This window comes from Delphinus delphis, chromosome 14, assembly GCF_949987515.2.
Source record: "Delphinus delphis chromosome 14, mDelDel1.2, whole genome shotgun sequence".
Lineage (NCBI taxonomy): Eukaryota > Metazoa > Chordata > Mammalia > Artiodactyla > Delphinidae > Delphinus > Delphinus delphis.
The window spans coordinates 14,281,691-14,305,161 of NC_082696.1; the positions used below are offsets into that span (position 1 = coordinate 14,281,691).

At 41.6% G+C, this 23,471-nt stretch overlaps 1 protein-coding gene across 5 annotated transcripts in view; it reads right to left on the bottom strand.

The window, feature by feature from the left end:
* Window positions 1-23,471, bottom strand: part of ESR1 (estrogen receptor 1) — a 250,569-nt gene that overhangs the window by 214,082 nt on the left and 13,016 nt on the right. For all 5 annotated transcript variants that reach the window (XM_060029773.1, XM_060029771.1, XM_060029774.1 and 2 more), the window contains one exon: window positions 1,246-1,436. In XM_060029773.1, the coding sequence (XP_059885756.1) occupies window positions 1,246-1,436 (191 nt within the window). The remainder of the gene's footprint in view (window positions 1-1,245; window positions 1,437-23,471) is intronic.

Genomic DNA, 23,471 nt, shown 5'->3' on the forward strand with positions numbered 1-23,471 from the left:
ACTTGTCAAAAAAAAGTGCTTTTAAAATGGACCAAGTTGACCTCACATGCTACTCTATTAAGATATGAATAGCCTTTAAAAAAATCCATCCACTGGCAATGAAAGGAAAACTGAATAGTGTGTATCATCCCCCAGCTTTCACCCCACATCAGGGCAGTGAAGAGCTACAGCAAAAAGTCCATGAGAATAGTGATTCATTCTCTAGTCAAAAGTGTCTGCAATCAGTACCTATTAATTTAGTAGACTCTGGTTTTCAACAAGTTACTTCAGTCTCAATTTCCATAGAGGAAATCACACAAAAACTCCATCAGAAATATTCTTAGTATTTATATACTAAACTTTGTTTAAGCTGAAAAGATAAAGGAATAAGAACAGAGAAAAATTGTCCAGTATTAAAACAAAAGGTTAATCCAGCTAGTTTGAACTGCTGTCAGGTCTCTGTTTTTGTCAAAGGATCTTTAGCATAGATATTTTAGGTAGTAAAAACGATTGTTTCTCCCAGGATATCCTATATAGACAATATAGCAACAATATAGACACTCCTGGAGTAGAAATGAAATGTAGCTGGCAGTCTATCAGAGAAACTGCACTTGGAAAACTGTATAAAAGAAAAGGATTGAAGCAGACATTGCAAATGACATAAATGAAGTCTTACAGGTGTATCCTTAATAACTGCTTGATACAGATAATACATCCCTTATTACAAGTCACCAGCCATTGAATCTTCTCAGTTTAGCAAAAGGTCATGTCATCCATTGAGACAACAAAAAGATGGAAGAAGAGCAAGAGAAGAACGAGTTAAATTAGAATTGGTCTGGAGCAAAGATCAGAATGCTTATCTGCGCAAAGCTAAGCTGGAGAAATAATTATATATGGATAATTCATATCACACTACATCACAACAGCCTAGTTGCCTACAACACATAAATATCCACCTGCCATCCCCCAATCATGGCATGGACAACATCTCAGAGACACAGCTATTGAAATCCTCTTCCTCTAGAGTTGCTCAAGACTGTTGGGATCTTGCCAAATGGAGGAAGCATAATGACTCAGCCACGACTACCCTGACATTTGCCAATTCCTTCTCCTGGGATCTTGTCTCTTCTCCATGTTTCTACCATAGATACTCGTGGACCTACTAGGTATTAGTGTTTTGTACAAATGGCTGATCACATGCCTTCCTCTGTTGCTTCCCCTCTTAGGATTAAAAAATGGGATAAGTTGTTTGCAACACACTATTACCTTGAATACTTCTCTTGAAGAAGGCCTTACAGCCCTCGCAAGACCAAACTCCATAATGGTAGCCTGAGGCATAGTCATTGCACACTGCACAGTAGCGAGTCTCCTTGGCAGATTCCATGGCCATGCTTCCCTTGTCACTGGTGCTGGCCAATCTCTCTCTGCCACCCTGGCGCCGATTATCTGAATTTGGCCTGGGGAAAAAAATAGGAGAAAAAAAACAAAAAAAACAAAACAAAAAAAACACAGTGAATCCATTAACATTAGAAAAGCAAAACATGCACTCTCCTCTAAAGAATAAGAGGCTTGGAAGACGTAGCAGATCCACTTTATTCTGACATTTCGAAATAATGAATCATAATGTAAGCTAATCTTCATTACCTCTTGCTGTCTGTTGCAGCAAAAGGGGTTTGCCTATTATATTAACCTTGAGGGGAAATTGTTTATTGCAAACTTTCTTAAAAAATGGACTTCCTACACCAGAATATATTATCCAGAAAATGACAAAATGAAATTAGCTGGTTTCTAATAGACTTAATCATTTTTTTAGGGATTCTCAATTAACCCAGAACCATTAGAGACCAATGCTCATTCCAATTCTAGACCACACTAAGGGCCTTTAGAAAATGGAGACAAAGCATAAAACAGCTGGAACATTTGAAAGTCAGATGAACTGATGAACAACATAGAACATGTATAGAAAGATAATTCAAATTTTTACATCATTGTTACAAGGTAACCCTGGGTATCAGTTGTTATGACTTGACTGTAATTTGAGGATAGTAGTCAATATTCAATATTCCTCTTCAAGAACATGTAGAATGAGAAGAACAGAGGAACACAAATGATTACACCAACGCTGAAAATTTTCAGGGAGGAAGCGTATCTCAGAAAAGAAACTGAGAAGGCACAGTCAGAAAGTTCTGGGAGAACCAAGGAAACGGGGAAGCAAAAAAGTTTAAAGAAGTAGAAAGCTTTAAGAAGGAGAGTGTGACCAATCGTGTCAAAGGAGCAGAAAAGTCCAATAAAACCAGGACTGATAAAATGAAGCTGGATTTGACAAGGAGGACACTTAGCAAGGAGTTTCAGTAGAGGGTACAAGCCAATCCAGTGGGTGGAGAGTGCATGGAACATAAGGAAATGACAATGAGTGAAGGCCATTCCTCTGAGAACTTGGACGTGAATGGGAAGAGAAAGAGATAGGGTTGTCACTAAAGAATATAAAGACAAAAAGGCGTGTTTTGAATGGAAGGGACCTGAGAAGGCCTCATGGAGACTGAAGGGAATGGGCCAGTAGGGAGGGAATGGTGGAAGGTACAGAGAAGGGAAAACAGAACAAAGTCAAGAAGGAAAGTAAAGCAGTTGGGATTAAATACACAGGTAGAAGGGACAGCTTCACTGAAGACACCTTGAAGAAGACAGGGAGCAAAGAGGTAAGGAAAGGAGTAGATGAGACTACGTTTGCATGTCTTATCTAACCACGTATAGGAGCAGAAATGACATTGACCCAGGATTTGCTAGGCATGTGCAACAGAATAAAGGTGGTATGAGAGAATTGGGGAGTATATAGCCAGAGCCCAGCACAGTGCCTGGAATGTAGTTGGCACTCAATAATACCTTGAAATGAATGGAGTGTTCCAGGGTATATAAGGGGGGAAAAAAAGAAGTAGAAAAATATTGGAAGGAAAGATGGAATGAAGCCTATGACATTTAAAAACAAAACCAAAATAAGATGAGAAAAAGTGAATTGAAGATAGAGCTGCCAGGGTCTCTCGGTTAAGGAAGCTCATGCTTCTTGCTTTCCGCTCCCCGCCCAAATAACCAGACCACCCTGACTGTCACCACTCCTCCCCTTCACAAGCCTGCCTCTCCTTTTAGCTCAAATTGTACAACCCTTCCCTGCCCTTCTCACTCATTAACGTCGCCCACAGTTTTGCGGCAGTGGCTCTCAAACTACATTTGCCGTAATATTCACAAAATAAGGAGCTCCTTGGGCTGAGTGCGTCTGACTTTGCCAGTTTGTTCCATTCTAAATGACTTAGCTCTTAGGTTGGCAGCCATAAACAGGAGATCTTTATTTTTTTAATATCCTTAGAGAGAGCTGCCTCACAGTATTCAATTCTAGTTCATATTCTGTTACCCATCTCCTTCCATTTCGTCACCATGCCGTCAACGCTCCCCCAATAACCTCAAATCTTTCTACTGTTTGTTTACTAATGTCTCATGCACGATTCAAGTCAGCAGGTAGCAGCTGTGAAGATTTCACTACAGAAGCTTAGCACCTGGGGAGGGAAGGGGTGGTGAGCAAGCATGACACTGACAGATTCGATGTCTTATAAACATTAGTATTGACCCTCGGGAAGCAGCTCAGCACCTAAAACATAGCAAGCGTGCAATACACGTTTGTTGAATGAATGAATGAGTGAATAGTACGTGCATGGGCAAAAGTTCCAAGGTGTCAAGTATCCCCCACCCATCCCTGCATAATAAAATACCGTATTTTTTTTAAATTGTGGCAAGGTAAACATAATATAAAATCTGTTACCTTAACTGTTTTTAAGTGTACAGTTCAGTGATAAGTATTCACACTGTTGTACAACCAATCTCCAGAAATTTTCCATCTCACAAAGCTGAAACTCTTTACCCATTAAACAACAACTCCTCATTTCTTCTTCCCTCCAGCCCCTGGCAAACACCATTCTACTTTCTGTCTCCATGCATTGGTACTCTGGATACTTCATATAAGTAGAATCATATAGTTTCTGTCTTTTTGTGACTGGTTTATTTCACTTAGCATCATCCGTGCATGAATTCCTCTCTTATCAGCCACTCTTAATCCCCACACGCTGGAAATAACGTATCCCTGTTCTGAACTCGATAGCAGGTTTTCCTTTACTTCTCTTCTGCTACTTACTACATTATCCCTCCTTCAATTGTACATTCTCGTCTTCACTGCTGTCCAGTAAGTTCCTTGTGTCTTATCTTTGGAACGCTGAGCGTTTAGAGCACAGAGCCTCTTCCAGAATAGGAACTCAATAAATATTGATATCAAATGAATTAATCAATGACTGAGTCAATAATGTAACAATTTTCAAAACACTATAAATAGGATATGCAAATACTGATTTTAAGAATATGGGTAAAAGATGTAAGAGCAAAAGCCCATTTTCCCCAGATCTAGCAGCGTTGCATGCCGTCGGCAAAATGCCTTTCATCCACACTTTACCTTTGAGATGGCCCTGGAATACTGAAAGTCTACTGTAGACATAGGGCATAAAATCAGAAAGCCTCCGAGAAGAAGAGAGGGGAAATTACACAGGCCATGTTTCCTCTCCATAAAGCAACTTTTTTATCCAGATGGGAAGTTCACATATATAACACGGTCAGTAATCATTTTGGCTCAGCCCTGCTCGATGAAGACTCCCAGACCAGGGCTGCATAGAAACGAATATAATACAGATCAAGCGAAAAGGCAAGTGAGATCATCTCATGGGTTGCAAAGCCCTGCGGCACCTTGAAATGCGACGCTCAAGGCTGTCTTGAGAGTCAAGCCAAGCTCACTTGGCACAGCTGCATCCAGATAGAGATCCGTGTCCTCAGGATGCAGACTCACTTGGCCCCGTTATCTGCAGTAGAAAGGATCAGAGAGGGAGGTGCCCAAGTCTGGACTCAGACCAACACACAAGGGTGGCTCAGGCACCAACCCAAGGTTAGACCAGTCCCCAGGGATAAGCCTACTTACAGGTCCGGACTCACCTCTTCCAGCTGTCCTCTGCCTGGCCTTGCCCGACTGCAGCTGTCATAGACCCGGAACCTTTAGCCTCACACCTCTCTAGTAGGAAGTGCTTACATTACATTTAGGGCAATCTTTCTTCCTCTCCCTCTGCCTCAGAGGCCCTTTGGCTTCTCCTTATTTCCACAGGACCAACATTAACTACTCTCATCAACTACTTTTCATGTTCTAAACGTCTTCAGGTTTTGCCTTCCTAATATGAGGCTTTGGATAAAACCCTTTTTATCCATTTGGATAAAAATGCCCTCCCCCTTTATCCTATGTGAAGATTTAACTAACCCTTTTGCCAAATTGCTAAAACATCTCCCTTTTTGTAAAACTTGTCTCCTATTCTCACTAAATTGTCACCATATTTAGTGAGTTTCTCATCCTGGACACTTCCTCATAAGACATAGATAAGAAGTTGACTAGTCTATTAGGCTACGTATTAAGAGATTAGATGTTTTTAGCACTACAGATACTTTAAAAGATTCTCTGAAAAGAAGTAGGGCAGAAGCTTGAATGAGACATGGAGGGATGTTCTGCCTCAGTGACTTAACACATTGCAACTTTGAGGCACACAAGTGACTAAGGAATGGAGTAAAGTAATGGCAGGAAAAAGAATGGCAGAAGCTGGAGAGCACCAAATGACAAAAGACACCACCACTGCACCTATGGAAACTAGAAACTCAACTGATTAGATTTAGTTCCATTTTCATTACATCAGTTTGACAACTAAATATTTCCAAATGGATGTCCCACTGATATTACATATCCAATATGATTAAGAGAGATGTCAGAAGGCATTCATATTGAGGTCAGAGAGTGGACTCCCTTGGACCAAGTGAAAACAGAGCGCATTAAAAAGTATTTGCCAGGAAGATTTTCATTAATCAAAGGAAAAGTTTGAAGCGCAATGTAACCAAATACTCTTGTTTTTCCAACCACAAATCACGGTACCAGCCATCCAAAAGCACTATTCCCCTGATTAGCCAAGCATTTAAAAATTTTTTAGAGCCTTGGTTTCTAAAGGAAATATTTTTTGCGAAGTTAAAAGAATCAGCAAATATCCACTCCCTAGAAATGTGGGGGTAATTAAGTGCTAGTGGAACAACTTCATGACGTTCCCTCACCAATCAAATCCCCGAAGTTGTGAGCGGTCAAAGCTCCCTGAACTTTCGTTTCATGGCATTTACCATAATTTCCAGTCCCATGATTGAGGCATTATTGACAAATATATGTTCCCTGTGGTAGACAGTAAATTCCATGAAGGCAGGGACCCTGTCTCATTTGCTCCCAATTTTAACTGACACACAGTAGGTCATTACTAAATATTTGCTAAATGTACCTCCTACATCTACGCCATCATCAAATTCAGTCCATCATTTCTTCAAAACACAATGCCTATCCTTCTTTGCATCCCTGGTTTTCATCATTCTCGCATAAGAGACCAATACTCCATGTCTGAATGACTAGAATTAAAGTCCTGTCTCCCATCATTCCTCAAACTCATCCTGCCAACCACTGCCAAAAGAATCATCATAAAAGACAACATTCACCTCTCAATAACTTCTCATTGCCTATACCCGGGGATCATTACCTTTTCGGTGGGTCATGGACTTGTTTGACGATACAATGAAAATGCTGAAACTGTCTAGAAAACACATAAACACACTTTCAAACTTCTGCCTATAATTTTAGGGGAGTCATAAATCAGGAAAACTCAAGTTAAAAAATCATCAACAAATAAAATTAAGCCCAAGTGCTTGAATTCCCTGCTCCAATCAGAACTGGTCTCTTTGTAGCTCCCTGAGCAAAATTTTATCCAATCCACCTCTGAGAAATTGCTCACACTCTGCTCCCCACTTAGTCACCACCTTCCATCACCTCAGCTGTCAGATAAAACCATGCTTCGTTTCCCATATTCCATAAGGCTTATCCTACATATTCCAACTCACACTGGTTCAGCTTTAAATTCTTACAGCAGGTAAAGTCTTCACCACTTCTCTGGACACCCACTCAGATCTCACTGGCCATCACTCCACCTCTATTTCCTCTGCAGGATTTTCTTCCCCCACCAGGCTCCTAAATGTCAATGTTCCTTGAGGTTCTGCCCCCAGCCCTCGTCTGTCTCAGCTGACAGCTCTTTGTGGGAATCTCAGCCATGTGTGTGACCACAAGAAACTGCCGTCCCATACTCCTCTCCTGGACAGCAGACCTAGATGCTAATTACCCGCTCTGCAGCTCCTCTTGAATCACCCTAAGAAACCTCAACCTTAATGCGCACAAAACTGAACTCAGGATCTTTCCCTAAAAGCCTGTTCTTACTCCTGCATTCCCATTTTTGGCCCTGTGGCCCATTGATCCACCTGAGGCATTCAAACATGCGCTCCCCCTGCCTGGAACACCCTTCCTCACCCACTGAATAACTCCCATTTATCCTCCAGTTCAAAGTTTGAACTTAACTTCCTCCAGGGAGCTTTGCTGACCTCCATGAGCTAGGTTAGATGCACCCTGAACTCCCCCTACTGTAGTAGAGGCCTTTACTCCCTATGATATTATGATTTATAATAAGAAATATATATTTGGTCTTCATCCCCATTCCTTGCACAGAGTTCCTAAAACCCTTGGAATTTCCTAAGTGATGAAAGCAACAAAGGTATCTCTTGTTATGTTAACAAAGTGACTTTTGGACCCCATCTAGGGAGGAGGGTTGGTTGCCAGGGGAACCAGCCAAGCATTGAGGGTTGGAACTTTCAGTTCCACCTCCTGATTTGGGGGGATAGGGGACAGGATGGAGGCTGAATCAATCACCAATGGCCAGTGATTTAATCAATCATGCCTAAGTAATGAAGCCTCCATAAAAACCCAAAAGGAAGGGGCTGGAGAGCTTCTGGGTGGGTGAACACACAGAGGTATGGAGAGAGGGGTACACCTGGAGAGGGCATGGAAGCTTTGCACCCCCTCCCCGTACCTTGCTCTATGCATCTCGTCCATCTGGCTGTGACCTAGTAAGTCAAATGTTTATAATAAACCAGTAATCTAGTAAGAAAATGTTTCCCTGAGTTCTGCAGGCCATTCTAGAAAATTAATCAAACCCAAGCAGAGGCTCATGGGAAACTTGGATTTAAAGCCAGTTGGTCAGAAGCACAGATGATGACTGGGCCTTGCGATCAGCATCTGAAGTGAAGGGCAGTGTCATGAGACTAAGCCCTTAACCTATGGGATCAGGTACCATCTCCAGGGAGCAAGTGTCAAAATTGAGTTCATCGCTTGGTGGTGTGTTAAAACACATACACACATACAGAATGCAGTCAGGATCACACTTCGCTATTCAAAACCCTCATGGCTTCCCACCACACCAAGAATAAAACTCAAAGGCCCAGCGCCATCTGTTCCCTGGCTGTCACTCTCACCAGGACTCTTCGCACTGCTTCCCTCACTCACCGAGTTTCAAGCGCTGAAGTCGCTGCTGCGCCACAAAGGCCAAGTGCGTCCAGGTCTCAGCGCTCTTCTCCTGACTTGTTTCCTCCCTCCACTCAGGGTTTCTCATCTTCTCAGGGAGCCTTTCCTGACCTCTCTAAAGTAGCTTCCCAATTACTGTTCGCCCTTTTATATTGGTTTGGTTTTTCTTTATAGCGCTTAATGGCTACCCAACGTCAAACCAAATGTTAACGTTTATTTACTGTGTGTCTTCCCCAAATGTAAGTTTCCTTTCCCCAAAACCTTCAAGAGAGCCTAGCAGAGAAATAATTGTTGAATGAACAAGTACATAAATAAATGATTGAAGCCATGGACCCACATTTGGTTGTGTTCTGTTTAATTATCTATCCTTCCCCATACACTGTAACATCCACCATGGCAGGGACTGCGGCTACCTTACTCACCATGGTCTCCCAGTTCATGCTCAGCACAGTCTGACACACAGGTAAGTGATTAAGAAACATCTGCCATCTGAAGGAAGGTACAGACATGGTGAGTCTTCTTGAAAGTCTTCCCAACTCGCCTATAACTCCCACATCACAACCCTGTCCTCCACACCACAGCAAGAGCGAGACAAAATGGACATGAAATCCTTTATGTCTCCTCAACGTCTATCATAAGGCTTCTGAATCTTCTTCTTCTGGGTGGACCCCAGGAAAATACCCTTATTTACAGAAACACAGATTTTGCTTATAATCTTTGGGTGTTCACGGGCCCCCTGAAGTCCATGAATGGTCTCCTTAAAAGACTTCAGACTAAGAGCACCCACTGCAGGTCTATGGGTGAAATGCAGGCTCTTTAGTATTGACCATGATGACTTGGCCACTGTCCAGTCTCCAGCTCCGTCCCTCCCTGTCAGGGTTAATTTTAAGTGTCTCACTTCCCCAACCTGGCTAGCACATGTCTGGGCCTTTGTCCACACTGCTTCCTATCTTGGCCAAAAAGCAAAAATCTCCTGAGTGAAAATGGCCCCTTCTCAGGTAGCAACCACTGAATTTCTCAATAGAATCAACATGCGCTCCTAGAGTATCACATATATAACTATTCCGAAATCCTCATCATCATATGTGTTCACTGTGAGTCTCCAGGAAAGAGATCCTATTAGTGTCACCTTTGCTTCCCAGTTTCCAGCACAGTAATGACAACTAGTAAGCGTCTGACAGTTGACTGTGGAATGAGTAAGATTATATGCTCCATATTGTATGTCTTGCCTGCCCAACCAGGCTGTGAGCTTTTCACCAGTATGCAAACTATGTTCTAAGTATTTTCTATCACCCCCAAAGCACCTGGTATGGTACTCTGCACACAGAAAGTACCCAATAAATACTTACTGGATAAATTAATCAGTAAAGAATTAAGAACAACTTTGCAAGAGACACAGCTGAATCTGTTGCAATACCAGAACGCTGTATCAAGATAACAAGAAGCCAGTTATTGATGCCTGTGTGTGTACCAACATACAAATCAATTGGAACATGGTTTCTTGTGTACCTCCGTCTGCTTTAAATATCAACAGGGATGGGCATAAGCTAGAGGTGGTTCATGCCTTTGGCCAGAACTTACCTATGGGTATTTCTACTCTATGCAACTTTGTACTTGGATTTTAATATGACCTTTATTTTTTTTCCATGGCAGTACAGAAATGTTCTTACAAAGAATAAAGTTGACATAAAATGGTAGAGTCTAGAGAGGGAAAATTCTGAATCTCATTTTTAGAAAAGCTAGAGTTAAATAAGTCCTGGGCCACATTTGGGAAGCCCAGTAAAACAGGTGGTAGTTATGTTCGGCGGTAGGCAAGTTAAAAATTATTTTCTGGATAACAAATATAAGTCCTTTCAACTTGGCTGGAAATTAAAGACTCTAGCTCATTTATACTGCTTACCTGAAAACTTACTCTGTCTCTTGTCTCATATTACCCACTTAATGAGTATAATTTTTATTTGTATTTGTTGTATCTTCTGGTTAATAAACAGAGGCAGATAATGTTCTTCCCTAAAAGGTACAAAAGAAAACTTCTTCCAAAAAATGACTGGTGATAAATGCAGTTCACTTCGATTCCATGAAATTATCTAGGGAGAGAGTTATGGTTGCTATTTCAGCTTCTGCCCAAAGTTCAAACCACACCCTGGACTTCTGGAAAACCCAGCATGACCCTTGGTCTAGCAGCTGGAGGAGTAGGCAAGCAAATTTTCGCACAAAATTGATAGTTGTGGCAGGCATTATTTTAAGTGCTTTACATGGAATTAGATCATTTAACCCTCAAAACTACCCCAAGCAATACTATTAGAACCGGTTGTTTTAAACATGAGGTAACCACGGTTCAGAGAGATTAGCTAACTCACCCAAGTCATCCAATCAGGAAAGGATGGCGTCAAGGACCCAGGCAGTCTGATCCCAGGGCCCAGGCTCCCCAAAGAGAAGAGAGTCCTTGGGAACTGCACCCCAACTCATCACAAGGCAAGGGCAGAGTATGTCACAACTGGGAACAAAATCATTACCTCAGATCTCATTCCTAAACTCATAAATAGTAATCCTGTTAGAAATTGTCTGTAATTATTTATTACAAGGCCAATAATACTTTTTTTAAGGGAAAATGCTAATTCAGTTTCTAGTGCAAAGGTTAAGAACTGTTATGTTCCATGAAAACAGAGATAATGGAGCTGACAGTCATACAGAAGAACGCGTTGATGAAAGTTTGAATATCTCCTAAAAAACCATTTCAGAAAATGCCTATTTTAACTCATCAACAAATAGAAAATAATATGTCATTAGTGCTTCTATACAAGAGTCCTGAAATTCTTTATACACAAAGAACGTTAGCATTTGCCAGTCAAAACTTAAGTCTCTGTGAAATGTCAAGAGGTTTTCCCACTCACTTAAAAAAATATCTTCACCCCCAAATACAAGCAAGAGTTGATTTTCCACACTAATGGGAAACAAGAACAACCTGGCATAAAATTCCCTAAAAACCCATTTAGCCAATATCTTTTTATCTTTTATCAGTTACTAATGTGTAACCAAGCGACCTGATTGGAGTTTCACCACCTCTCCTTTCTCTACTCTCACCAACCAGTTGCAAGTGCTAATGAACGGTGAGGATAAGAAGCCCAAAGTAAGATGCAAGACGTGGGGCATACAGGTGACACAAAGGCGCTAAGTCAGGAAAGAGCTGTGGTTTGACAGCACACCTTCTTAAAACAAGTCTGACTTGCAGTCTAATTTCCACAGAAAATAGGACACTATATCAGGAGAATAATCATCTACTCACATGCAGAAATATTAAGAGATTCATTCACTCATTTAACAGCACTGGGAAAGTGTCTACTTATTACCAGCCAGGAGCATCCTAGGACAAAGGACACGTGCAAAAGGAGGAAGAACAATAAGGAGAGGAGGGACAGAAGGAAGAGAAGAAGGACAGCTTCTGTCCTAGGAAAGCAGACAACTCAGGCAGGAAGACTTGGGCCTTTGGGAAAAGGCACTTCAGGTACAGAACCCCAAAAGAGCGAACACAATCCTGCTCTAACACTGGCCTCTGGTCTGCTTTTGAGTGTGATCCATAAATCATCCCATAAATCGTAAACTGATGATCCCGTCCAAGACACAGAGACAACATATCATCGCATAAAAAGACCACAAAAACATGTCTAGAATTGCCCATCCAAGACACAGAGACAATATATCATCACATAAAAAGACCACACAAACATGTCTAGAATTGCAAACGGAAATTTTTACTTAAAATAATTCTTTGGGAATCTGTATGTCATTAGGGATAGCTTCACTGCAAATGTAATAAACTTCAATGAGGGAGGCAGGGTATTGTGGTGGAAAAATTCTACACTGAGTTCTGAGTCCCAGAACTTCTGGGTTCTAGATAAAAAGCTGTCGATAACAGCTGCATGGCTTAAGCAAGTCACCAATCTCTTTGGGCCTCAGTTTCTTCTCCATCAAATGAGAATTCTCAACTATGTTTTCTAAATTGCTTTCCAGCCTTTATGCTGGGTGACCATGATTCTGACCCATGCCTCTGACCAACAATAACATCTATAACCAGCTAGAATTTCTTCAGTGGGTCTCGCCAGTGCACAGCCCATTTTTCAAAACTCTTTCCCAAGAGTAATAAAATGTATAAAAGATGAGTTGGTAAGAGGCCCTAGCACTGCATTTAAGCCTGCTCAGCACTCAGTCCCATGACCAATCAAAGGGGACAAACACCCATTCCATCAGAAGGAGCTGTCAGTGATGGCCATTGTGTTTCTAACTGCCAAAGTGGCTTGCCCACAGAAATGTCACTTCTCACTAATATGAGGCATGAGAAAACAGGAAGAAAAAAAAGTAGAGGGAAGACAGACAAGAAATAGATAAACAAAGAAACGGGGAGGGGGACGTACATCTGTATATTTGATATATTCTTAGTTCACTGAGCTCTATTAACAATGATTGAGGTGGGAAGCTGGGTAGAAGAAAATATAGCTGAGATATCAAAGACAAAGGAGACATAATTCATCTATTGAGGCTCTGCTCAGTCAACACGCATGGCTGGAGAGGGTTCCGAAGCAAATGAACAATTCCAGAATAGAAGACAATTTGGATATGGTTTAAAATGAACAGAGGTTCTTTTGCACAGAACCTTCAATGATAGTAAGGCCAAATTCTTCACCATCATCAGGGACCAGAAATGTTGATACCTCCGGGTAGGTATCAAGAGCTCTCTTACATGCGGAAGTTAGAACTAACCTGCAGAGTTAGCCCTCTTTGATTTTCCGATCCACTCTACAGGAAGCAAGCTCAAAGAGCAACCTATTCTTTTGCTGCTGATGCAACAAAGAAAAAAACATCTTGCTTACTTCTGAGAAGACACAGTAGATTGCTCTGTGGTGTAGCAATGACAATTGCAGATTATGTCATCCGGAGACACTAGGAGCACAGAGTTGCACACTATGTGGATCTCATGGCGAGATGAGATTGGGTTGGTCTGTGTGAGACACCCTACCAGGGGCAGCGATTCTGGAACTTGCGGGGAGTTTTGGAGTTTTGACATGCTACTGTTACCTTTTTGACTTAGGGTAACATATGCAAAGTGCTCTCTGCAATAGCTCAACTTTCTCCAGACTCATCTCCTGCTGCTCCTTTACCCACCTTCCAGGTACCGCGTACTCCAGCAGCCATCTGTGTGCACTTCCTAACCTGCCATGTCTTCACTCTTCTCATGCCTTCACTCTTCTCATGGCTTCGCTCTTCTTCTCATGCCTTCGCTCTTCTCATGCCTTTGCTCTTCTCATGCCTTTGCTCTTCTCATGCCTTTGCTCTTCTCATGTCTTCACTCTTCTCATGCCTTCGCTCATGTTGTTTTCTGCTAAGAATACCCTTGCCCAGCCCCTGTGATCCAGGAGAAATCCTAATCGCATCCTGACTCATTTCTTCCCTCTGCTATCTCTATACCTTGTAGCCACGTTCTCTCTGCCTCCCTGATTGCAATAATGGTTCCACAGGTTCCATGCCCACTAGACTGTGGGAGCCTTGTGAACAACATCTAATAATATATAGGAGGCAGCCAATTAATCTTTTGATTTCATTTAAATTAATTCAATTTAATAACCCACCTGAATTACGTGGAGCTAGCTGCATGATAGCTCTTGAAATAATTAAAAATACCTTGAGAGATTAGTAAATCCATCCTAATATATGTCCAACTGCTGGCCCAAATTTCTTCTAGAGAAGAATAGATAATAGAGCAAAAGAAATTTCAAGTTTGGGTAAGTCACTCCCTGATTTTCTCAACCACCATCTAAGGGACTTTAGAATAAGTCACTTAACATGTGAGTAACTCTGTGCCACTTTTCCACATTTGAAAATAGCAATACCAATATTTTCTCTAGCTGGGGAATTGACGGCGTTGGATAATATTTACAAAAAGAAACTAAAAATCCTGAAGGTAGATGCTGATGTTAATCTTTAAAAACTATTTTGAAATACATACATAGTAGTGTTCCAAAAAATGTATGACACTGAAAAGGATTTTAATTACTGTCTAATCCTTGACTCCTCTCATATGCTACATCAAAACTCTCAGGAAATCCCAACAGCTTGACCTTCAAAGTATAAATCAATGCAAATTCTTGATACTTATAGAAATATTGTTAACTTTTAAATATGCTAATCATAGTACAGTTGTGTTTTTAAAAAAATAGTCCCCATCCTTCAGACACGCATACAGAAATATGTACAAATAAAATATAATTGCCAAAGCTGGGTGATGAATACATGAAGGGTCGTTATGCTATTGCACGTCTGTCAAGGTTTGAAAACTTTCACAATAAAAACTCAGATCAGGTCATTCCGCTCTTCAAAACCCTCTGTTGGATCTCCCACTCATTCAGGGTAAAAGCCAGCAACCCGACAATGACCTGCAAAGGCCCTGTGCACTCTGACGCCTACACTCCTCTCCGTCCTCACCTCCAACTTGGTGCTCCACTCTGTCATCCCAGCCTCCCTGTCTCATACACACAGGGCACACTCCTGTCCCAGGGCCTTTTCACTGCTCTGACCTCGGCCTGAAATACTCTTCACTGAGATATTCTCATGCCCTTCCCTATTTCACAACTTTGCTTAAGTGTCGCCTCCCTAATGGAACCTTTCCTGATTGGTCTGATTTCTTTACTGGTCTGTTCCCAGTGCCTAGCATAGTGCCTGGCATAGAGTAGATGGCCAATAAATATCAGCTGTGGAATGAATGAATGAATGAAAGGGAAAACTGGGTCAGTCATCTGGTGAACCTAGGTGGGGGTCCTACAACATCAACAGGGTGAAGTAAGAGCATGTCAGACAGGCTGCATTGGTGACTCTAAACCAGACTGGCAAGCAGTGATTTCAAATACTCCTTGGACCAACGGTCCAGTGTGGTACCCAGGAAGTCAGCAAAGTTAACACAGCAAAGTTTTCTAGAGTCTGAGTCTCAAGCAGCCAGGAGATCGATCCTCCAGATCCCTGAGCCAGCCCTGCGCTCCACCAAGCAGTTGGCTACCGACACCGACTACCTGATCACATGATGTCCACCCCTGGGCATGCCGCCACCCCACACCCTCCAGAACTTCCTGACACTCCTGAAGACCAAACCTGAGAAATACAGACAGGTCACCAAAGGCCTGTGCTGTAGCCTCACCACCATGACGGCTGCCACACGGAGTTCAGACTACTGACACCCCCAGACGCCTGGCTGAGAAGAAGGTCAGGGCTAGGCTTCTGAGGCCAGAGCGACTCTCCAGAATGGATCTGTTCTAAAAATCCACCCAGGATTAGACAGAATTTGTTTTTAAAAGACTTGATTCATTTGTATCCTGGAAAAACAGTTGTAAATTAGAGGAATGTCATTTATTAGAGAAGAATTTTCAGGTGATTTTTAAAATGATCTGATCTTGAAAACTGAATTAATAAATACTGTGAAACGAAGAAAAAAAAGAAAACAGCTGCTCTGCTACTCTTTGGAAACATCAGTGTCTCAGGCCTCCCAGCACAGGCTGGCATGTTGTAGCCTTTGCATTTGCAGACTTGCCTCTCATTTCTGGACAGCAGCCTCTTGAGATTCCTCCGGTTTCTAGACAGTACCCTCTCATGGTTCTGTCTAGACAGTGCAGTCAGAAGCAATCTGAAATCTCTGAGGAAAAGGGCTCAGATTTCCCAGTCACTACTCCACTTGCTCAGTCTTCTTACAAGACTTGGCCTTGGTCACAGGGAAGTCAATATTATACATTGTTATTACCCTTATAAGTGGTATTTATGACTTGCTATATTTCGTGCTGAAATACTCTTATATAAAATACTGATTCTTCTGCTGTAGTTCTGCAAGGTATAAGCATGCTATGAAGCAGAAAACAATCAAACCAACCAAACTTCCATTTACTACCCTCCCATCCCCAGTGCTCTGTTCAAACCTGGCTCACATCCATTTGGGCAAAATCACTCAGCTGTTGGCCAGTGGCCTCAGTTGCCACCAGCTCAAGCAACAAGTTTCCCAAGCAGCTGAGAACCGAGTTCTAACTCTTCCTCCCACCAACCCTCCCTCCAACCCCAGCTATGCCTTGGCATGTGACTCTGGGAGTTCTTCAATATCCTTGAGTTAGGACTGAGTAAAAGGAAATGTTTCCAAAGACTTGGGAATTCTCACTCACACTTTGTTCCCCATGGTCTCACCAAAAAGACTTCAGAGAATCTCCCTCTAGAAAATTACACTTGTATGGTTATCTGACCTATACTCAGAAGACTGTTGGAGCAATTACTTATCCCACTGACTCCCAGGCAGCTCCTTATTTCACCCCTTAGCCTTGACTTCTTTACAAACCCCCTAGTATCCACGTATTGGAGGTCCCCCACGCCACACGCCATCCCTGAAAGCCCGTTTGCAGCCATGCATTGAGGCCCCTCATGCAGCACGCCACCTCCCAAGCCCCCATAGCCAAGCTCAAGTTCTCCTGTATGGAGTCAGCCACCCCAACACGCTAAAAACTGAAGAAATGGATGAGGGGGAGTGCAGATCTGTTCAATGCTCTATCTAGATAGGAGCTGTACATTTTCTTCTAAATCTTTCACGCTCTAGAAAGCATTTCAGAGAATAATTTTTCTAAACTATTTTCTGAAATCAATCAGAATGCTGCAAAAATAAGAGAATTCCCCCCAAACAACCAAGAAAAAAGTTCACTCAGTATATTACTCACTCACAAAATTAACTAGGAGTTCTGATGACAGGTCCCTTTTTACTAGGTCCTTACTCTTTGATTTTCTCCTCACATAGAATTATAATATTGTAATATTACATTGTAATATTCTCCCTTGTACTTGGCCTATCTTTTCAGGTAACAGAATGAAGAGCTATGTCATTCTGTATTTACTCTAAACCTATGTCCTTAATTATAATCAATAACGGTGACAAAAGTTTAAGTGTACAGATTCCACATCGGCGTGCCTCCTTTCCTGGTAGGAAAAGGCAGGTGGACATCTGTGTTCCAGCTGGAAGAGAGAGCCATAAAACAGAACCTTCCGCCTTCAAAAATGAAGCTCAGTAAACAGTCAGGCAATATGGCTAGGGCTACCAGACTTACCCAATAAAAATGCAAGATACCCAGTTAGGTTGAAGTTCAGATCAACAACAAAGAATCTTTTAGTATAATATCATGTGGGACATAGTTATCCTAAAAGAGTTTTTTGTTATTTATCTGAAATTCAAATTTACCTGAGCATCCTATATTTTACTGGGCAATCCTAAATATGATGCTTTTAAGAGAAGGCAACAGAGATGCATGAGCCTGGCAGAAATGACCCAGGACAGTGGGAAAGATTACACCACAGGCTTAACCATGCTTTTCTTGTCAAGAGACAGAAGTCTGCTTTGAACAAAATGAGGCAATTTTGAAGGTGCATTAACTATTGGGCCAATGGGATATCACATTAAATTAATGTTCGCTCATTTACTAAAATTATATAGGAGTTTAAAATACTAATGTGCCTTCCGATTCACATGGCTTAGATCACCAAAGAGAAGCTCACTCAATGCTAAGTGCAATCTAGCACCACACCATGAGGCACGTGGCCTTGAATTAATTGATCATTCTCACTTTCCATCCGCCAGCTGCTGCTCTCCCCTGTAGATCCAATTAGAGAGTTTTAGCCTATACCTTGAGAATATGAAAATGATCATATTCCAAGGAGAAATATTGACTTAGAAAAAGCCACTATTGACCTAATCATCCTTTCTGTATATATCAATAGCATCCCTGGGCTACAAGGAACCACCAGAATGCGGAATGAGGGACAAAAGCTCTCAAAATATCGCTACGGAAGTTTTGTCTTCAACTTCTTAGTGAAAGTCATTTTGCTGAGAGGCTACTGATACCATTTTCACAACCAGAAGAAAATACGTTTTGGTCTACAATTTTTCACAAAAGAGAAAAGAAATGGGAAGGGCAACCTCAAGAAATCTATAGTAACTTCTGCCACTTCAAACTGTTGTTCTTCCCCACATATAAAAATCATCCTTTTCATGAAAAAAAGTCATCAAATGTTAATAAAAGTGCATTTAGTCCCTCCACGCTCTCTTTACAGTATTACTAACTGTAAGGTTATTAACACATTCTTTTCATATATTTTAATGGTCAATTCTAACAGTTCTTTAACTCATTAAAAAAATGAAAGTCAAAAAAATAGTATGGTTTTGTTTAATTATAAATCCTAGCCTATAAATATAAATTTCTACAGAATAAGTGGTTTCAGATCATCTTGGTTTAGTAGTTATAACCCATCAGCCATGCCCTTCTTTCACACAGTTGTCAGGAACATTAATTATACCTGGGACATACGGTTCCATCAATTGCCATGCTTATTAAACTTACATTTCATTTCCTGGAACAGTATTAAACTACAAGGGGAAGAAGTTAATAGTAAACAGTATACAGCCAACCCTGGGTCTAGTGATTAGCCCAAAAGAAGACACATGATTTTCAACATGGGACCTTGTTATAAAAAAATGCCTATTGTAATGAGGCTGCCGGATCAAGCACAGACTGAATTATTTTTTAATTTTGCCAAAACTAAGGTGAAATATCTATTATGAAATAATGCAGGTTCCATTTTCACATTGGTAATCATGGAACAAAAACAGCATCCAACTGCTTTAGAAATCTAAAAGGAATCAGGATACGTCTCCAAAGGAATCCAGTAAGGTAATTCCTAACCTTCACGTCCAGGAGGAAAAAAAAGAAAAACAAGAAAGGAAATCTTCAAACACAAAGTAAGAAGATAGAGTCGTCCCTTGGTACCCGAAGGGGATTGATTTCAGGACACCCCCCACCCCCCACACCCGCCTAGAATCCTAAAATCCGTGGATGCTCAAATCCCTTATATGAAATGGCATAGTATTTGCAGATAACCTATGCACATCCTCCCACATACATTAAATCATCTCTAGGTTACCTGTAATACCTAATACAATGTAAACAGTTGTGAATACGATGGAAATGCTAGTAAATAGTTGCCTATGCACAGCAAATTCAAGTTATGTTTTTGGGAACTTTCTGGAATTATGTCCCCCAATATTTTCCATGGGCGGTTAAGTCCTCAGAGTCAGAACCCTTGGATACAGAGGGCTGACTGTATAGATATTAGAACTGAGAGGAAATGATCTAAACGTTAAGTATAGGAAATAAGTCTCCCCGATTCTTAAAACTGAAGTGTCAAACCAAGGTTAAAAATTCTCATGGGGCCAAACAACAGTTGAACTCATGGCCTGTCTAGACAGGTATGGCTGGTGCATTCACTTTAGCCATCACTGTAGTTTTGTAGTGATCAGCAACAGGCGTTCCTTCATTCCACGTTGCTTGAGCTTCTACTCTACATGCTAGAACTACAGCAAGTAGGGCACGGCCCCGACATCCTCAGTGAACAGAGGCTGGTCACACCTCCATCTGTTAAGTAGGAAGTGGTGGGCTGGAGACAGACAGGCTCTGCCCGCACCAGCTGGGGAACTTTGGGGAAGTCATTTCCCCTCTTAAGACTTCAATTGCTTCAATTAGAAAATAAAGAGGTGGGAATCCATCAGGACTAAGATCCCGCCTAGATTTAAAATACTCTGATTTTATTATTTTATTTGTGTAAAGAGAGGTTTGGACCAAATGAATACTATAATTCTGTCCAGATTTTAAATTCTTGGGTGGGTTTCACATACAGAGAAATGCATAAGGTTGCTATCGGGAAGTCTATGTAGGATTTTATTTAATGGCTCCTCCTGATATCAGAAGGGAAAACGTTCCCCTACTAAATGGAAACATGTTTAAACATGATTTTAGCAAGCATCATAAAAATAGTCATTTCCCATAAAACTAAAAGAAGCAGTCTTGGGATGTAGTCTAAGATGAAAGTATTGTCACAACTAAATATAAAGATATTACAAGGAATTAAACCAGCTGTGACAGAAGACATCCTGTCAATTTTTGTACATGATATAGTAGGTTAAAACTGGAGTTCCAGAGTTCACCTTCTAGATTTAGATTCCCTATTTCTCCATTACTGGCTGTGTGAGCTTGGGCAAGTCACTTGCCCTCTCTTAGTTTCTTTGCCCATAAAATGGAATAATAACAGTATCAGCCTCTTATGGTTGATGTAAGGATTCAGCAAGATCATCCATTTAAGGCTTACAGCAAGGTGCCTACTGCACTGTGGTCAAAAAATACTAGCCACTGCTATTATTAAAGTTATTTCTCCTATTTGTAACAATTTACTCTTTTTGGTTAATTCAACAATTTGGCTCTATAAATTATTAGGCATTCATTCTGTCCAAGGAACTGGGCTGGAACTCTAGGGAGGACCAGGAAATCAGACTCAGCATCTCTGCACAGCCTCACCCACCCTTCTCTGACTGCCTAAATCCTACCTCCATCAAACCTTTCTGGGTCTGTTCCTCAGTAGATGGGAGCCCTCTGTCTGGTTAAGTGCCCCTCCTCAGTGCCTCTAGTGGGTCCCTCCACTACCACCATTCTAATTCCACTGGTTTTCAATTGTCTGTACACTTTTCAGCTCCCTCACTTAACTATGAGCAACTTAATGACACATAAGGTGTCCAATCTCTGTAGCTACCACAGGAGTCAGCATATGATTGACATTGGATAAAGCTTACTGAGTGAATATATACATTAATTAATAAACTGTATACAATTACTCTAAATTAATCTATAAAATTAATGAAACAATCATTTCATTAATAATGAGTTAATATATGAATGAACATTACTGTTATTAATAATTGGTAACAATTAAATAGACGGGGGAGACAAATCTATTCACAACCATAATGAAAAGCATTCTATGGTGATTTCCATAATACAGGTACCCAAAAAGGTGCTCTATGTGCACAATGAACACTGAAAGAATGCCAGGTGGCATCTGAACTGAAGTGGTGGAGGTGGCATTTGAACTGAACTTTGACTTGTGGGTAGACTCAGCCTAACATAGATGGGACAAGAAGAAAGAAATGTATATTATGTGAGAGATGGAGATGACTGAAGAATGGAAGTGGGAATGTGCCCGTTTAAAATTTTTTTTTTAATTTATTTATTTTTGACTGTGTTGGGTCTTTGTTGTTGCGCGTGGGCTTTCTCTACTTGCAGAAAGCAGGGGCTACTCTTCGCTGCAGTGCGCGGGCTTCTCATTGTGGTGGCTTCTCTTGTTGTGGAGCACGGGCTCTAGGCACATGCACTTCAGTAGTTGTGGCTCACGGGCCCCAGAGCACAGGCTCAGCAGTTGTGGTACACAGGCTCAGTTGCTCCACGGCATGTGGGATCTTCCCGGACCAGGGCTCGAACCCATGTCTCCTGCATCGGCAGGCGGACTCTTAACCTGTGCGCCACCAGGGAAGCCCCTTGAATTTGGTTTTGAACAAGAGTGACAGGAGATGATGAGTTGGAATCAAATTACAAGGGCTTTGAACATGGCACTATAGGATATGCATCTGTTCTGTGATGGTGAAAAGCCACCGAAGGCTTTGAAACAGAGGAAGGACCCAATCAAATGTCTACTTTGGGTAGTAAGCTCAGGTAAACTGGGAAATTAGAGTTTGAAAGCTCAAAATCAGTAAGGAACTATTACAGCAATAATAGACAATTGGCTGTGTGCAGAGAAACGAGAGAAGGACACAAAAGGCATTTGAGAAGGAGCTTCTTTCTGTGTTTTTGAGACCTGCAAGAAGATGCCTGGTACCGCATTTCTCTGAACTACAGCTGTTCAACATAGAAACACTAGAACTTGTGAACGTGCCTACCAGCCACCTAACGCCTTTGCTAGCCATTTTCTAATGTTAAACACAGACTCCCTAGACGAGGGCTGCGCTCGTTATGGAAAAGCAACTTCGGTTTCATCAATCACAACTGCTGAGCATCAGACACAAAACACAAAGAACCAGAGAGCCCTGGGCCTGTGGGTTGATAGTGCCTCATGGTGTAGGGCCTAGAACATCGTGTGGACATCAGAGGAGCCCCATGCTCACTTCAATCAAACAATTGTACTGATACTTAGAGGCTGTATCAACAATGCTAGAGTCTGGTGTGTGGCAACAATCGGAAGAACTAAAGAGAAGAGAACCCTGTTGGGGGGGGAAGGTTCAAGGATTTCAATGACCTCCAATTATCTAAACCTTTACCAAAGACCCAAATCATGCCCGCTAATCAGCATAGATGTGTACAGTTGACTCTTGAATGAACACAGGGATTACGGGCGCCAACCCTCAGCCCAATCAAAAATCCGAGTAGATACACCTGAAATGAGCATAATGCTGTACATCAACTGTACTTTAATTAAAAATATTCCTGGTATATCTTATAGCCCTTCTCCATATCCGTGGTTCCTCCTGTATCCCCAGTTCTGCATCTGTGGATTCAGCCAACAGCATATCGTGTAGCACTATAGTACTTATGTTGAAACAAATCTGCCTGTGCGTGGATCCAAGCAGCTCAAACCTGTGTTGCTCAAGGGTCAACGGTATTCGCATTCACGTTTTCGGTCGTTTCCTAATTTCATCTTCATATCCTGTGGCAAAAGTCTGCAACCTCATACTCTTCCATTTGCCTTCTTTGTATCTAGTCAATGTCCAATGCAACCGCCTACTTTATACGTTATTTTGGAAAGGTGAGTAGAAATTAACGTTACTGTCATTTTTCTCCTCAGCACTCCTTCCTCCCTCTGCTTCTGAAACCCAAGAGGCTCAGTGAAATGGAGACTTGGAAAACAGGCAGCCCTGGGTATGAACAGTCTTCTTCGAGGTCGGAACACAGCAAAACCCTGGGGCCACCGTGACAGACAGGCATAGGAAGATTAAATGTGATAACACTCACAGAAGTGCTGGGAGACTTCGAATCAGTGGACTGCCCAGGAGAAAAGCCCATGGAGTTTTTTTGTTTTGTTTTGTTCTCTTAATTGCTTATTCACGCTTAAC